Source organism: Engystomops pustulosus, chromosome 6 (genome assembly GCF_040894005.1).
Source record: "Engystomops pustulosus chromosome 6, aEngPut4.maternal, whole genome shotgun sequence".
In the NCBI taxonomy this organism is placed as follows: domain Eukaryota; kingdom Metazoa; phylum Chordata; class Amphibia; order Anura; family Leptodactylidae; genus Engystomops; species Engystomops pustulosus.
Genome location: NC_092416.1, coordinates 92,920,100 through 92,938,850, shown reverse-complemented (window position 1 = coordinate 92,938,850; position 18,751 = coordinate 92,920,100). Strand labels below are relative to the sequence as shown.

General features: G+C 38.8%; 1 protein-coding gene across 1 annotated transcript; it reads right to left on the bottom strand.

Moving 5' to 3' along the window:
• Positions 1 to 12,089: 12,089 nt before the first annotated feature.
• On the bottom strand, positions 12,090 to 17,078 carry LOC140065809 (C-X-C chemokine receptor type 3-2-like). The gene is made up of 2 exons (XM_072113372.1): positions 16,963 to 17,078; positions 12,090 to 14,580 (listed from the first exon to the last, which is right to left on the bottom strand). The coding sequence occupies exons 1-2, from the start codon at positions 17,011 to 17,013 to the stop codon at positions 13,573 to 13,575; spliced, it is 1,059 nt and encodes a 352-aa protein (XP_071969473.1). The 5' UTR covers positions 17,014 to 17,078; the 3' UTR covers positions 12,090 to 13,572.
• Positions 17,079 to 18,751: the final 1,673 nt, after the last annotated feature.

Sequence of the window (18,751 nt, the reverse complement as noted above, 5' to 3'; positions counted from 1 at the left end):
TCTGTGCTCAGATAAATATCTGGGTACTACAGAATCAGAAAAAGCAAAATAATATGTATGTATATCGGCACAAGTGGGTCTATCCTATTTTCTATCACTGTGCAATAAGCCAACAAAAATTCATAGGCTTATTCAGATGACAATAGTATAAAATATAATAAAATAAAATAAAAATACAAACAAAATAAAGGCAAGTAAAGCTTAGAACTTAAGGTACTAAATGTTTTATCTAAAACTGAGTGAACTGGTGTTTCACAATAATGTACAGTTTATACCAACATCAATCATTCTGTCATTCCAGAGTTGACAGTGATGTAACTTTTTAACTGCGAGCATGGAGAACAGGAGTTCTCTGGCAAGCATATGTGCTTAGCGTTTCTATTGAACTACAAGTGCCAGAAGTATCAGCATCACCAGATATATAGCCAATATAGCACTTCCTGTTTTTACAAAGTAAATAAATGCTGATACTCGAAATTGTAAGTATTTTAAGTTTCAAACATAGGAATAATTTTACTTCTATGTAAAAACGTGATAAAATAAGCAAGTTTGTTTAGCACAGAGGTACAATCATTCTCACCTCTTTGTAGTTTAGATCGTGTTCCAGTCTCAAAAATTGCCTTTTTGTTATCTTATGGTTAATGTTCAGCTTTAATACACAGATAGCCGCCATACCTATGAGGGCGGTTCAATAGGTACCTGTGTTAGAAATGAAGACACCAATCTCCGCGTTTGAGCTAAATTTTTTTCCTGTGAGCCATTTCTTCATGTTAGGGAACAAGAAAAAGTCACAGGGAGCAAGATCGGATGAATAAGAGGGGTGCGGCAGCAATTCATAACGCAATTCATACAGTTTGGCGGCGATAACTCCGGATGAATGTGCTGGTGCAGTATCGTGTTGAAACAGCACCTTCTTTTTCACCAAATGCGGCCATATCTCCTTCAATTTTTTGTCGAAGCGGTCCAAAACTGATAGTATTTACCAGTGATGGTTCTTCCTTTTTCTAAAAAATCCATGAGGATGGCAGAACCCCAAAAAATAATTGCCATGACCTTTCTGGCCGAGGGGACCGTCTTCACTTTCTTTGGAGCAGATTCAACGGGAGAAATTCATTTTGTTTTGATTGTTGCTTAGTTTCTGGTGTGTAATGATGAATCCAGGTTTCATCAACAGTGACAACTCGATGCAAAAACTCCTTTGGATTTCGCTTAAATTGCTCCAAACACTGCTTCAAAGTTAACAGCCGCATCTGCTTTTTGTCCACCATGAGCAATCGCAGCACCCACCGGGCCGACAATTTCTTCATCGCCAACTTATCATGTAAAATATTAATTGCCGTTTCGGTAGACACACCTACGGCCTCTGCTACTTCGCGCACTTTCGTTCGTCGATCAGAGAATATCATGTCGTGGACTTTTTGAATGATTTCCTCGGTAACCACGTCTGCAAGGTGTCCCAGTCCCTCCTCATCAAAAATGGATGTTCGCCCATGTTTAAATTCATTGAACCAATATCTAACTGTGGCCATAGATGGTGAAGTGTCCCCATAACCTGCATCCACCTTTGCTTTTATCTCCTCCCATTTTTTCCATTCCAAAAACAAAAAGCGAAATACCGAACGTTACTGCTCTTATTCCATATTAGCAAAATTCACAAAACAATGTCTTACTGAAATGGCTGCCAAATTCAAACTAACCTATCAATCAGTCTGCAACTCGTTTTGCCGTCGTTTGATAGATGGCAGAACACGATGATAACACCAATTTCCCTCAGGACTCCACAAAAAACAGATGGGACGTGCACAGCTAGAGTACAAACTGGTCCGCACACCAACAAGAGACAATATGCACTAAAGAAAATAGAAGTGTACTACTAAGGACCCAAAAAATGATGCAATACAATCTTTATTAACCCATTAATGAAATACACAACTGTGTATCAATTAAAATAAATTAAAAAATGTCAAAAAGACACAGGACAGAGTGGGTACATGACCCTACTCCATCCACCACCGCTAACCACAAGTGTATGGACAAATAGAAATGGTAAGGATAACAAGGTGTGGGATTCCTGAATGACAATGAGTGTTTGTGGCTAGGGTAGGCAATAAGGTGCAAGAAGAATATACATCCAAAGCATAAAAGCCTGCATATAAGAATAGAAATCATGTAATGCCACCTGCCAAAATTGATCAATACCTCCAATCATTAAAGCATGATACACAAATACATATAAATAAAGTGCAAGTGCTGGATAATGATACAGTATAAACAGAGCTGGGTAAACCTGGGCCTGGCCAAACACCCAGGTGTTCCCATCAGCAGACCCAAGCCACAGTACACACCATACACTGAACAATGGTAGGGGTGGGAGGCTCCCCACGCGTATCGTCGCTGTTCAGCGACTTCCTCAGGGGTATGAATTTTCCTCAGGAATTTCCCTCAGGAATGCCCTCTGTCGTCATAAACAGGTACTTATTAAACCACCCTTGTACATTCATTTGTAGGAACTCTTCAGTTTACTAGTTGGTCTCCATACAGTTTGTGTAGCAAAGTGGGAATGGTGGGCACCATATACATATACATATATAAAAATAGTCAAGCTAGAAGCTTCTCTAGTCAGAGTCAGACTAGATCGCCGATCCAGTAGAGAGATCAGCTGGGCTATACGTGTTTCGCGTACTCCTTCATCAGTAGCTTCATTGGCTTCCAGATCTATGTTTGCTTTTTATACATGTAAGGTGTTTGTTGTAAAACCTGGAGGAGATACATAAAAAATGGTCTGGATTTTTTTCAGTTATGGCTGTTGTATATAGACCGAATTCATTGTTATGAATCTATATAAAGTACAATGTACAAGTATACATATATGTCTATATGACTGTATATGTTACCCCATGCAAACACTTATATAAATGTTACAGCAATAATAAACAAATTCATAAGTGAATGAATACCAGTATATCAACAAATTATGATGGTCATTACAGATTCCACAGCAGCGTGGGTCCGAGTGCTGGGTAACCAGCCTGACCCAGATCTGCAGTGGTGCCAAGCCTACAGAAAAACTCAAATTACTATGTCATTGTTCAGACCTTTTGGTATCAGAGATCCAAATGAAAAAATCTTTCTTAATTCTGCCCTTGACATTTTTGAAACACTTTTGAAAAACCCCACAGTTGAGCAAGTTATGAATTCTCCCTAACACTCCCCAGGCAGACCTGCTTATAGATTGAGTCTATAGACTACCCAAAGCCAAGAACCTCCTGCCAAACGTCCCAAGAGATGCCAGGCTACACTTATTTCATTTCAAGCTCATGAGAGCAGCAAGGGACACAAAAGATCTCCCAACTAGATTTCAAGATATCTCTCTGTACACTGATTTGTCCGCTACAACCCTTGCAAGGAGAAGAGAGTTTCAGGGTGCAGCAAAGATTTTACGCTCTCATAATATCCCCTATAAATGGTGTTTTTCGGTAAAATTGATAATAAATAAGGATAGGAGGAAAGTCGTGGCTAACTCCCCTACTATGCTCCAACGATTATTGGAAGAATGGGGCAAACGGTATCCACCAAAATGGTATTTAGAGTGACCTCTATAAACGTTAAAGGGCTCAATAGTCCGTTCAAGCGGTTGAAAATGTGGAGGGAGGCTATGAAAGCGGGGGCGGATATATTTAGTGCTCAGGAGACTCATATGAATGAGTCAGATATTTTTAGACTCCATCATACACAATTACCCCTTATATTTGTAGCGCCAGTTGTGGATAAGAAGAGAGGGGTACTTATAGCTATAAAAAGGTCACTAGCATTTTCTGTCATTGACAAACAGATTGACCCTCAGGATCGATTTATCATTTTGGTCTGCAATATTAATGCTATCACCTACACTTTGGTATCCGTATATGGTCCAAACAAACATCAAACCATATTTTTTAAGATGTTATTTACAAAAATAAACGCATGCAAAAAAGGCTCAGTGCTACTTATGGGTGATTATAACTTAAGTATGTGGCCATCAATGGATACCTCCACACCAAACCCATCTACGGGGGCTTCAAATCTTTTTACATTAACTCATAATGAAGCCTACTTAGACGCATGGAGACTACAACATCCTTCAGAAAGGGATTTTACTTTCTTTTCCCACCCACGTAAAATATATTCACGTATCGACATGTTTTTAATTGATCGCTTATTATATGCTAGAATAAAGTCCACAAAAATAGATGCAATACGCTGGTCAGACCATGCTCCTATCCACATGGAAATAGTAGAACAGTATGAGAAACCGTGCTCTTCACATTGGCGTCTTAATAACCATTTATTATACCTTCCCCAATTCAAAGATGGGAATAAAAAAATTGTGCAACAAACGCTAAAAGGTAATAACACCGAAAACATAGCCCCGGAGATGCTTTGGTGTGTACACAAGATGTGTATGAGAGGACATTTTAAGAGTATAGCTGCAGCTAACAAAAAACTTAATGAGGAGAAAAGACTGCATATATTGTCAGGACTTACAGTATTTTATGCTCTTAACAAATCATCATTTTGCACACACAGAGCTGATATGATTAAAGAATTAGAACACCAACTAAAAGAACTAGATGCGCATGTATACAAAAAGGCGCTTAGGAAAATGAAGGCCGTTCACTATGGCCTAGAAAATAAAGCTGGTAAGGTTTTAGCAGCACAATTAAAGAAGGAGGCTCAAAGCAGAATCCCCTTTTTAACAAAAGATGACAATGAAAAGATATTTGACCCCCAACAAATGGCAGAAACCATGGCGGAGTATTACTCCAATCTATATAACCTTAAAGGAGACAAATCAACCCCCCGACCCACCCAGACTAATATTAGAGCCTTTTTAGATTCGGTAAATCTGCCCAAGCTATCGAATGACCAATCTGAATCAATATCCACCCCAATAACCTTAACCGAAGTTTCAAAAGCAATTAGGGAATTAAAAAGTAATAAGGCCCCTGGTCCAGACGGCCTTACTAACAAATATTAAGAATATGTACATATATTGTCTCCCCTGCTAGTCGATGTATTTCATTCTATACAATCTGAGGGCATTATCCCAAAGGAAATGTTAGTGGCATCCATCTGTACTCTGCCCAAACCAGGTAAAACCCCCGACAACCCCTCTAAATTTCGCCCTATCTCTCTCCTTAGTATGGATTTTAAACGATATGCTAAAATTATAGCCAATGGGTTGACCCTTCTCCTGCCGGGGCTCATACACCAAGATCAGGTGGGCTTCGTCAGGGGAAGGGTCTCCTCAGACGGCACACGCCGCTTTATTGACCTAGTGGATTATGTTGCAAAAACTCGGACACCTTCTCTGCTTCTTTCCCTCGATGCAGAGAAGGCGTTCGACAGAGTACACTGGGGCTACCTTGAAGAGGTGTTGGGCAAGTTTGAATTCTCTGAGAAAGCAAGGAGAGGAATTTTGGCACTTTATATGGAGCCGTCTGCCTATGTATCTCTAGCGGGCTATACTTCTAAACCCTTTCCTATTGCGAACGGCACCCGCCAGGGGTGTCCACTGCCGCCTTTGATTTTTACATTGGTCATGGAACCCCTGGCGGAAGCTATTAGATCCTCGAACGAGATTTTCGGGCATCAAAGTAGGTTCTCAGACTCACAAGATCGGCCTATCCGCCGACGATGTAATTATCTCACTAACGCATCCACTCCAGTCTTTGGGTGAAGTGACAGCCTTGCTAGACAAAATCAGTGAAATTTCCTACTACAAACTGAATACAAATAAATCTCTTATTCTGGGTATGTCCATCCCTGACACCGATGCGGAACAAATCAAAGCTAAATACCTTTTCCAGTGGACCTTGGAATCTATTCCATATTTAGGAATAAAACTTACCTTTCCCTTAAAAAAGCTTTTTGAGCATAATTATGCTCCCCTTCTAACACAAATAGAAAAAGAACTTAAATTATACGTTAAGGCTCATATCTCATGGAGGCAGAGTAGCGGCTAAAAAATGATGGTTTTACCTAAGATAATATATATATTTAGGAATGTTCCTATACCAAAAACTACCAACTTCCTTCAAAAGTTACAAAAACTAGTAAACAAATATGTTTGGTTAAATGGGAGACCCAGAGTAGCAGCCAAGATTTTATACCGTTCACAACTAGAAGGAGGTTTGGGCCTTCCATGCATAAACACCTATTACAGTGTGGCTATTCTAGACCAAACTAGACAGTGGTTGATGCAAGATCAATCCAAGCACTGGATACAAATCGAGAATGAAGCAAATGGAAACACCCCAATGGCGGTGCGACTATGGGCTATTAACTTCAATATCCCATGGGAGGTTCCATATTTATTAACCACCAAAGCAGGTATAAATAAATGGTGTTGCTATAATAGGGACAACCCACTGCTTTGTATGAAAGTAAAGGACCTACCATGCAAATGGCTGAGGTACTTAATAGAAGATTTAGATATTTCTAACTGGATAGCCAGTGGGATTTCCAAGATTGGAGAAATATGGGCTAAAGATCACCTGCTGGCATATACAGAGATATGCTCAAAGTATTTGATTCCAAAGCATGATTTTTACAAATATTTAAGATTAAGGCACTTCTTAGCCAATATACCAAAAACATCAACAGATAATCCAATTATTTTTAATAAGGCCTTCCTTCATTCCACTAAGTTATCTAAAGGGATAAGCCTAGCATACAAGGCCATAATATCTATGATGGAAAATCCACTAAACACCTATTTAGGGAATCTGACTTAAAGATAACCATCGATAAAACTCATGGGAGGCAGGGTTAAAAATTACAAAATCACTATCTAGATGTGCCTCTCATATGGAAACACGAAGAAAGATTCTCTACACATGGTATTACACTCCTTAGAAATTAGCAAAAATCTATCCAAACACATCAGCAAAATGTTGGAGGTGTCACAAAGATCGAGGCACATTATTACATGTTTTCTGGTCGTGTCCATCTCTTCTTGGCTTCTGGAATCAAATACAATCAATGCTATCAGGGATCTTGAGTATACCAATTGAGCTTAGCCCGGCATTATCTATATAAGGATTAGGGTTGGAGGAGCTACTTCCTAAAGAAAGAACAATAATTTACCATGTGACCACAACAGCCATTACTCTCATAGCTTCAAAGTGGAAATCAGAAGATATTCCATCATTTGCTGAGTTATCTAGAAGAGTAAATAATAATTGTATTTTAGAAAAACTATTAGCCTATACTAAAGGCAAGCCTGAGTTATACTATATGAAATGGGAATTGTGGCTAAATTCAATATTTTATAAAGCATCGGCTCAATTTGAGTTGGAGGGATAGACTCCAGATTTTCTGTATCATCTCTTTCTTACCCCCTTCTTCAGGGACAGACTGGGAATTTAAAATGGCCCTGGAAAAAACTATAAAAGTGGCCCCATTTTATGGGTGGAGTCAAAACAAGTGGGTATGGTCAGATAATGTGGGTGGGGTTACTACAGACAAATTGTTGGTAGATGGCCTTAATGCAAAACAAGAACATCTTTTGCTAGTAAGTGAATCTAATGGCAGTAAATGATGCAAACACACGACCCGGTAAGTCTAAAATACCTTTCCCCTGTGCCATACATGCACATTTTAGAGAAAGAATATATTGATACAGCCTCCTATGTACAGGAATAATGCTACAATAACACATTCAATCCTGCCTTCTATATACAAAATAAAACTACTACAATACCTTCTCCCATATATAAGCCAACTACTATAATACTGCCCCCTATGTACAAGAATATAACTACTATAATACTGCCCCCTATGTATAAGAATATAACTACTATAATACTGCCCCCTATGTACAAGAATATAACTACTATAATACTGCCCCCTATGTACAAGAATATAACTACTATAATACTGCCTTCTATGTACAAGAATATAACTCCTGTAATACTGCCCCCTATGTACAGGAATATAACTACTATAATACTGCCCCCTATGCACAAGAATATAACTACTATAATACTGCCCCCTATGTACAGGAATACAACTACTATAATACTTCCCCCTATGTACAGGAATATAACTACTATAATACTGCCTCCTATGTACAGGGATATAACTACTATAATACTGCCTCCTATGTACAAGGATATAACTACTATAATACTGCCCCCTATGTACAAGAATATAACAACTATAATAATACATATATACACAGAAGCAAACAAGAAAAAAAATCAGTATGTATCATATACAACTACAGAAAACACATGAGATCCTCACCTATTGCATCCAGTGACATCAGGTGACGTCTCCTCGGATTGTTCTCGTTCCTCATCTTCTCCATTAGTTCCACCATCACCTTGTCTCTTCCTCCAGGTACACAGCATTCCTGCAGAGTTTACCACACAGACGTCTTATGTTCTGCACTTTCCCATTGTCCCTTCTTCTGCTACCACCAACACCGTGCCCCAAATACTGTAATAGAGGCCCCTACAACATTAGTACCACACAAATAGTGCCCCATAACGTAACATACTGTAATGGTAAGGATAATTTATTTCTTCTTTCTCTCCTTTGACCCAAACCCCCCCCACACACACACACACACCCCCCCAGTATTGATAGAGCTCCTACTATGACCCAGGCGTAATAATAATGGCCTCAGCCTTCGCCAGTCATAAAATGAATGCCCCCAGCCTACCCCAGACATAGAATTAATTGCCCCAGCCTACTCCAGACATAGAATTAATTGCCCCAGACATAGAATTAATTGCCCCAGGCTACCCCAGAAATAGAATTCATGCCCCCTTCCTGCCCCAGACATAGAATTAATGCCCTCTGCCAGTCCCTGATATACAATAATGCCCCCCCCCCGCCCCAGACATATAATAATGCCCCCTGCCAGCCCCAGATATAGAATAATGCCCCCCCGCCCCAGACATATAATAATACCCCCTGCCAGCCCCAGATATAGAATAATGCCCCCCCCCCCCAGACATATAATAATGCCCCCCCCCTTCCCCAGACATATAATAATGCCCCCTGTCAGCACCAGATATAGAATAATGCCCCTCCACCCCAGACATATAATAATGCCCCCTGCCAGCCCCAGATATAGAATAACCCCCCCTCCGCCCCAGACATACAATAATGCCCCCTGTCAGCACCAGATATAGAATACTGCCCCCCCCCCACCCCTGACATATAATAATACCCCCTGCCAGCCCCAGATATAGAATAATCCCCCCTGCCCGGCCCAGACATACAATAATGCCCCCTGCCAGCCCCAGATATAGAATAACCCCCCACCCCAGACATATAATAATGCCCCCTGCCTGCCCCAGATATAGAATAATCCCCCCCACCCCAGACATACAATAATGCCCCCTGCCTGCCCCAAATATAGAATAATCCCCCCCACCCCAGACATGTAATAATGCCCCCTGCCAGCCCCAGATATAGAATAATCCCCCCCACCCCAGACATATAATAATTCCCACTGCCTGCCACAGATATAGAATAATCCCCCCTGCCCGTCCCAGACATATAATAATGCCCCCTGCCAGCCCAAGACATTTAATAATGCCCCCTGCCAGCCCAAGACATGTAATAATGCCCCCTGTCAGCGCCAAATAGATAGAACAATGCAATCCCCCCCCCTCCTGCCATATAATTAATGCCCCCCCCCCCCCGTCCCAGACGTAATTAATGCTCCCCATTCTATAATTAAAAAACAAACAAACCATAATACTCACCTCTTGTTCTTCGGAGCAGGTTTCTTCCCGTCCTCGGTAGCTTGGTGTAGAGGCGCGGGATAGTGACGTCACTGTTCCGCGCCTCTTACACCAAGCCGCGGAGATGCATGGAGGGCCGGACAGCTGACGTCTGGTAAGTCAGCCTCCTCCACGCTACACAGGTCGTGCAATGACGTCATTTGCGCGACCTGTGTAGGTGCGTGTGTGCACAGACGCAGAGGCAGCGGTGCTTCGCTGCGTCTGTGTACTAATTAATAGTACCTGCATCGTACGATCGTACGATGCAGGTACTATAGATTATGTTAAAATCTGTAGGGAGGGAGTGCGGACCGGCCCTGGAACAGCTCCGGACCGGCACAGGACCAACGGGCCCACCAGGAAACTTCCCGGTGGGTACAATGGCCAGTCCGCCCCTGCCCTTCTTACTACTAAAATGTGAGAGTTAACTGAAGTATATTCCTGGACCATAACCAATATGACTTTATATCACCAGACCTGACAGAATGTTGGTTGTGCTATGTTAGTGTTAAATTCATATGTTTGGAAAGATCATATGTATACAAATATATATAAAAAGAAGCCGAAAGGCATCTATTATGTGAGACCAGAATATTGCAAAATACTGATGTATGTATGCTTTTTGGCTTCAATAAAGATTGTTTAAAACAAAACAAAAAAAAGAAATGTAGGTTTAGTTTATTTATATTAAGGGACTTGATGAATTTATCCAAGGCTTCCCTGCTGTCACGCCAAATGAATACAACATCATCTATGTAACGCCTGCAGACCACCAGACCCGTGCCCAAACATGGGGCAATAGATGACTCTTCCCAAGAGACCATAAAAAGATTGGTATTATATTATATTTTATAAAGCATTTCAAAGCTTATATGCAACACAGAATAGCTTAATGATTAGCCAAGTGATGTGAAGTGTCTGTTAAATGCCTTATTCCAGAACTTTTTCTGGAACAACATTCCTTGATTTTCTTTCGCATGAAAAGCATAAAGATTGCAAATCAAATTGATTCCTGCTGGGACTGTACCTGAGCCTTATTGATGGGTATTGCAAATGTCACACAGAAACTCCCCCTACAATTCTGAGCTGCTGATTCATGTTCTGTGGAAGATGCACACTTTTATACACATATTATGCTGTACAATTTGTAGCGTAATATGTTTATAATAGTGCACATCCTCCACTCTTTAGAAAAGATTTTGGATTCCCACAGGGTCCAAAATTCCATACAATTCCTGGTTCAGTGGAAGGATTATGGTTCAAAGGATTGGACAGACTACAGGCAATGGCTCCAGTGGTTTGGTAGTTACTCTGCATATTTTGGAAAGTTTGGGGTAAAAAGTTCCACTCAAAACATTGTCTATGACATTCCCAAGTCATAGGAGGTAACTATGCAACAGTGTAGATTCTTTTAGTAGGCATATATACATACATTTATGCACTCAGCTTGGTAAATTAGATTTTGGTAATCCTAATTGACCCTCCTAATTGACTTTAACAATGAAAGTAGCACTCACCATAAAAGCTTCTTTATTTTGTACATGTCATAGGACAATAGACAATGGCAAGAACAATAGGCTTTCTCAAGTGGTTTAACTTGATTGTACTTGATTGTCCTAATTGTACAGTATTGGTGTATTCCCACAGTATTTAACATTTTGGTTCTGTAACTTGTTATTGGAGTATCCATACAAGTGGAGTCCAAATAGCCATAAGGCTTTTACCCATTGGATTTACAAAAGCAACGCTAGCACCAAGGACGGGCCTCAGCCCCTTAGTAAATGCATTTTCAGTGAAATGCATGCGATCGGTAATGAGCATGCGGTGTCTTGCATTTATACAATAGAAGACGTCAGGTGCTGATTACCAATCGCACTTGTTTCACTTAAAATGCATATTTGATCAGACTTCGGCCTGCCCTGGATGCTAGCACTACATTTGTAAATGTACGGCTTGCGCCACATGTGAATGCGCCCTAACATTGTCTACATCTTTGTATGGCAAAACTTCTCATAGACTCACTCTAAGCTCTCTTGTGGCAAGATCTAGTGTCTAATCAGTAATCTTAGACACTAAGATTAGACACTTAGACAGTGAGATCTGTCTGAGACATAACTGCAATCTGACATTTCTGGGTGCATTTGTCAATGACTTAAAATCCATAATAAAGTGCTCCAATTTCATTTTTTAGACTTTATAATGCTTTCAGTTTTTTGATTGTTAGGTGCAAAAAAGTAAAGGACAAAAGGCAGCAGGGATACATTTTAATCATTTATAATTGTATTGCACAGGATAGCTACCATATAATAGGATACTGATCAGATAAAATAACATAGGCATTGCTGAACATTATACATTAACCTTATTAAAATATTTGCATGACCTATGTCAAGTTCACTGATCCCCTGGAGCACTGCAGTAAATGAATTCCAAATATCACTTTCAGTTGACAGTTGAAAAAAACAAGTCCTACACATATTCATTTCAATGATTTTTTGCAGACTCAGGCAGTATTGGATTCTACATCTTTTCATATAATAAAATAGAGAAAATCTAAGCGGTAGTCTGGCTATGAACACATAGCTGAGAGCATTTGTAAAGATGAACATAATTTCAATTTAAATAAGCATTAAGTAATAATTCATTTTTACTTGGGTAGTACAGAAAATTATAATGCATTCTCTTAGGTTCTCCTATATGTCACAGCTTTTAGTATGGATGGTTTCATAAGCCGTATTACCTGTTTAGTTTACAAATGGAGGGTTTTTGCATACATAAAATTTTAAAAGTGGATAACCCCTCTCAGTTAAGAAATATTTACCATTAAAGTACCTTATATGATTTTAAAAGGTCTGTTTTTTTCAATAAATATTAAAACTCTTGCAATCGGCTATGTCTGGCATTGCAGCTCTGACTTAACTAAATTGAACTAAATATAGCTTATGAGTTTCATATACTGTAGCTATGTTAAATGGAGTTCACCTCCATCTCAGCAACATTTGAAATATTCATAATTTCTATTTTAGACAATATTTAAGCAGTTTTCCCAAATTGTCCAAAAAAGGGGCATGACAGGACATAAAAATGGAGTCTGTGCGCCAGCAAATTCAACATTGTGGTGCAGCAAACTAAAAAACTTAATTGGAGGTGCAAAGTACAACTTGCTGGTCTTATACAACACCAGAATAATCATTCATCATCAAACACAATGATTAATCAGGCAGAGAACGGTCTAGTTCTGCTATGTACTGTTCTAAAGACAAATACATTAAACATCTCCTCTATTGCTTTACAGCCCAAAATGGTTTCCAGTATATCTATTTATTTAATCTTTTGTTTTTGGAGCATAAAGGGTGTATTCATGTCACTTGAAGGCCCCAAGACATATTATTGAATACTTCCTCCTGAGCCAATCTCATTGTGCTCAATAAAGCATTATTCACAAGTGCATGCAGAGTATGTGCCTGTCCCAACATTAGACTTTGTTATGAGAACTGCAATGCAAACTTAAAAGGCAGTTATCAACCTTTAAGCTAGGGGGAGATGCTGGTCAGCATGAGGAGGGGACAACCTGCAAACCAAGGTTTCTTTTTATAGTGGACACATTCCGGATTAAACCACCATCTAATTTGCATTAAATATTAAAAGTAACTTTCCACTTTAAAATAATAAACGTGTTTATTACATCAGTAATTGCACTTTTGACACCTTATGAGTAGTTTAAGGTTGGTTTCCAAAACGGGACTTCCTTAAAAGAGAATGCTTCATTAAGAAAGACTTGCCTCTGAGACTACATAATTTTTGAATATGAAGGGTTGGAGTCTGTGAAGATTGTTCCTTCCCTAGATAGAACCACACTTGAATTGAGAATCTTACCAGAAAATCTTCTTAGAATCAGAAAAATTTCTTTTCTAAATTTTACCCCAACAAAGGCATATATGATTGGGTTAAAGCAGACGTGAGAAAGGCCCAATGTCTCAGTAACTGCCAGGCTAACGTCCAACATCTTTTCGAAATGGCAGTCCCGGGCAATGTAGCCCATTCTTTGAAGAGTATCAATGAGCTGAAAGGATTTATATGGTGCCATGCAGAAAAAGAAGACAAGTAGGAGAACAACAATTACTAACTGAGATCTTCTAGAGTGGTTTAACTTAGACCCTTGAAGAGTACAAAATATTCGGATGTAGAAGAACAACATAAGAATCAATGGGACAATGAAAGCAATAGTAAGTTCTGTAAATTGTAATGCAATCCTTAATGAGTCAGATTTTTCTGGGTCAAATTTATAGAAGCAAATTTTTTTATCAGATATTAGTTGATCAACCTCTCGGAAATAAAGGTCGTGCCAAGACAGAAGGAAAGATAACCCCCAGACAAATATACATATCATGATAGTATGAACTGGACGTTGCTTTTTGTGGAGCCCGACTGCATGAACAATAGAAAAATAACGACTCATGCTAATGCAAACCAGGAGTAAAATACTGCTATACATATTAATGGTAAAAAGAGCTCCCAAAATCTTGCATGGAATTTGTCCAAATAACCAACCATAGCTATACTGGACAGCCCAAAATGGTAATGTGAGACCAAGGAGAAGATCCGACATGGCCAGCTGGAATAAATAATGATCTGCTAGTTGCCAGGAGGTCCTTCTGCTCATCAGTATCATCAGCACAAATCCATTTCCTATCAGATCCAACAGAAATACAATTGTCAAGGCTGCTGGAAGAAAATATCCAAGAAACGTCCCAGCTGGTTCACAAGGCGAAACATCCAGAATAGTGGTCGTGTAATCCTGAAAGCATAATTAAATTGTTATTGCTCTACTGTAATTCACAGTATCAATACAATCTTACAAATAGGATCAGGTATTTAAGGGAGGCCTTGACGACAGCTACATGTGATATATATGATCTGTCATTGCTATTGTGGTTAAACCCCCTACTTCACATCACCGCACCTAGATAGTGCCACAACAAATACTGAATAGAAACCAAGGATACCCTCCAATCAAGAAGGGAAAGAAAGGACACTACTGCAATACACAATTGGATTAAAATATGAGAATAACCTTTATTAATGATACAGGGTATGATACAGTAAAAAACCATGAAGACAAACAGAGTGGCCTCTACGTGGAGGATGTCCACAAAATGCAGTAAAATATTGGGTGGTGGGACACAAAGACAGAAAAGGGCGGTCTAACTCCGGGCAAGGTGGAACTAGTATATCTATGTGTGGGGTATGGTAAGCTGGTGGCCAAAGGGAAGGTGTCCTATGAAACCTGTCCTATATCTGTACTGGTGTACATAGCGGACAGGTGGCCTCTGGGATCTGGGTATGATATACCAGGGAACCTATGGATCAGGCTACCAGTTCTTACCTATTGTGTGTAATACACTCCACCACCCGGGAAGACCACCTCCCCGACGGCCTCTATTTAGTGCAGCTGAATTGAGGAGCAGTCGGCCGCCTTATACAGTGTCCGAATGTGCGAGAACTCCCAAGAGCCGGGTGATGTCACTGGCTCTCGGCAAAGGAGAATGGAAGTGGGTTGTAGAGCAGGCAGAGAGCAGGCCAGAGACATGCATAATTGGCAATGGCCAGAGCACCGAGTAGACTATAGGATGCATCCCAGAGCGCCGGACACTGATTTAAAAAGATGTTTTTTGGCAAAACTAAAAAAGGTTTTGGAGCTCATCCAGATATGATACCTTATCAGCACAACAGTGCCTAACACTAAGTGGTTAAAGTGCTTTATACGCAAGTGATAGATTTTAAGATTATAGCATTTTCCGTTTTTTGGCCGATTGATACCCGGGTTAACATTGTGCACATACCCAGATATATAAGTATAGTGTGCCTCCTATATCACCGATAGCATTTTTAATACGTTTAAATATAGAATATATACATATAAAATATAATAAGTTATATACAGAATCTTGGTCCTTAAATGAAGTTGAGTTTTCAACATAATGTAAAGAATCACAAAATCTGTAAACTTTCAGCCGTAATCTGCAGCTATGTTGTAGACTCATGTACAGCTCTGCTATATTAAAGGAAGTCAGTCATTGTGAAAATACAGTGTAATAAGTGAACATAAGTACAAATTTCTATATATTAAATCCTGACTTGATGTTGTTTATGTAAACATTGCTCAGATCGTGTGTTTGCTCTTTATATAGTTCCCCAAAATCCCAGAAAAATAGATGGAATTGTTTTTGTATACCATAATATTTTTACAGTGATAAATTATCATAAGCTTTACAAGTTTTATGCTTTCCTTTAAAAGGTCATATATGTATCTTAATATACATATTTGGAAAGTGGTTTCAACTTAATGTGGATTTTTCAGAATAAATGAGAGTCCAATACACTTCAGAAACGCTGTGAAAAAATGTACATTCAAGAATAGAAAAAATAACTCAGATGGAATGCCCCTAAACTTGAAACCATGATGAGCATATTTCTCGAGTGTTGTGCGAGAATTTCAAGCAACTTCATGCTTCTTTGCAATACATTCAGACATTTTTGAGTTATACTCTGCGTACTTATTTTGTGCATAGAAAAAAACTGAAGTTGGATTGCCTTGCAGTTCATGAGCAACTTCCTGTCTCCTTGTGGCAAAAGCCAAAAGTTGATTCCCAAATTGGTGGAAAAGAATTAAGAAAAAACATCCTTAATTCTTTCTCTTTTTGGTTTGCACACAACATCTAAGACACATAGGTACTGTCATGTGTGAGCAATGACCAATTGAAATTTATTTATGATAATACATGGGTAGTATTATTTTTGTTTGAAAATATTATATATAAATATCTGCACAGATTTACACACACAAAAACTATTCTAAAAAAATAAAGTAAACAAAAAGCGTTGGGTTACGTAGCAGTTGATGAAAATAATTTGAGCCTGGTGGTATCACAACAGGAACTATTTTAACAAAAATCGGAAAGCATATGGTTATAAGCTGTCATAGCAAATACATTGGCTTATATCAGAGTTTAATTTGCCTTCAATTTTTATAAATTTGAGACAAATATTTGTCTCAAAGCATTAGCAGCCAAAACTCCACTTCTATAGCATCCTTTTGGCACTTTTCTTACCTATGTTGTATCTATGTTGTTGTACATTTTGAAATAATCCCTAATGTTCAATAATTAGACATACTTACAGGGTAGAAATCTGTGATTGCTGTATTTTCATAGTCTTCAGTTATCCCCATGACTACAACCTTTTAAACTGACCAAAGGGTTAAAGAATTTCATATGCAGAAGATCTTGCTTATGAAAAGATTGTGAGATATCTGAACAGAGAACAATGCCTTATGTAGAAAAAGGAAGTGGCCGGAAAAAAAAAATCATAGAATGTGTAATATAATGAGTGTCAGTCCTACTTACTGTTTGTAAATAGTACATTATTACATATTAACTCAATTAAACAATAGAATATACTGACGTCTGAATTAGTACTAGAGGATTATAAATTGCCACTAGATTATATTTATTGGAGCGTCACATCATTCTGTGTCACAAAATGATTATACTGTTTTGTTATCATTTTTATTTATATTTTAGGGCTTATGTAAAGAATTTTAGGGCATAGTAAAGACACCTTTATTCGGGACAGTCATGCTTAATCCTTTAAGGACCAAGCCACTCTAGGATTTTCAGACCAGGCCTGATTTCTTAAAATCTGCCCTGTGTCACTATAACTGGTTATAACCTTCGAATGATTTAACATATCCAGGTAATTTTGAGATTGTCACCCCGTCACACAATGTACTTCAAAGTAGCGGACATATTTGGATCATATCTTTTGCATTTAATTATGAAAAAATGGAAATTTGTCAAAAATTTGAAAAATTCTCAATTTTAAAAGTACTAAATTCTTTGCTTTTCAGGCAGATAGTCATAGCACCCAAACAACTTCAGAACTAACATTTCCCAAAATGTCTTCTTTATGTTTTTTTACATCCTCTCATATTTCTAAGATGTTATGGAGCTTAGAATTGTGTGTGCATTTTTAAAAATCTTTATGGAAATAGCCAAAACCTATGTTTACAGGCACCTGCTCAGGCTTCAAATGACTTGGAGAAGTTAAAAATCCATAAAATCTACGAGAACCCAAATTTAAGAAGTTTGTAAACCCTTAAAGGGGTATCTCCAATTTGACAAATTAATGTTATTGTTTGAATTATGAAAAATAATACTATTTTCCAATATATTCTCTCTGTATCGATTACCCACAGTTTTCTAGATCTCTGCTTGATGTCATTATATAGGAAGCTTCATTGTTTATTTCCAGTGGACAGAAATCTTACCATGGCCACACAGTTGCACAGCTTGTTATATCACACACCTTGGATTACTCGCTTTGATATAATGAGACGAGCACCTGTGTTGGAAATTTGTATACCTTTTCATTATTCAAACAATAACAATTACTTGCTGAAATGGAATGACCCCTTTAAGGTGTTTTACAGGGGTTAAAACAAAATGGAGGTGGAATTTACAATTTGTAATTTTTGTGGACAATTCATTTACCTTGGCCTAAAATTGACAATGGATTAAATGATGAAAAACTCGACAAAGTTTTAAACCCAATTTTTCCTGACACCCCATATGTGGTGGTAAACTGTTGTATGGGCATCCGTACGGGAATAGAATGTAAGGAGCGCCATTTGGAGGAGATTTGCAATGTCACATTTTACAGGCTATAAAATGGTTATATTTTTTGTAACGTGGACACATTGGGGGTCATTTACTAAAGGCCCGATTCACGTTTTCCCGACGTGTTACCCGAATATTTCCGATTTGCGCCGATTTTCCCTGTATTGCCCCGGGATTTTGGCGCACGCGATCGGATTGTGGCGCATCGGCGCCGGCATGCACGCGACGGAAATCAGGGGGCGTGGCCGAGCGAAAACCCGACGGATTCGGAAAAACCACTGTATTTAAAAC

Excerpts from the sequence above, each read along its gene's own strand:
- LOC140065809 (XM_072113372.1), bottom strand. The coding sequence starts at position 17,013 with ATGGGGATAACTGAAGACTATGAAAATACAGCAATCACAGATTTCTAC. Across the intron at positions 14,581-16,962 it reads CAATCACAGATTTCTACCCT|GATTACACGACCACTATTCT; the intron begins GTAAGTATGTCT and ends TTATGCTTTCAG.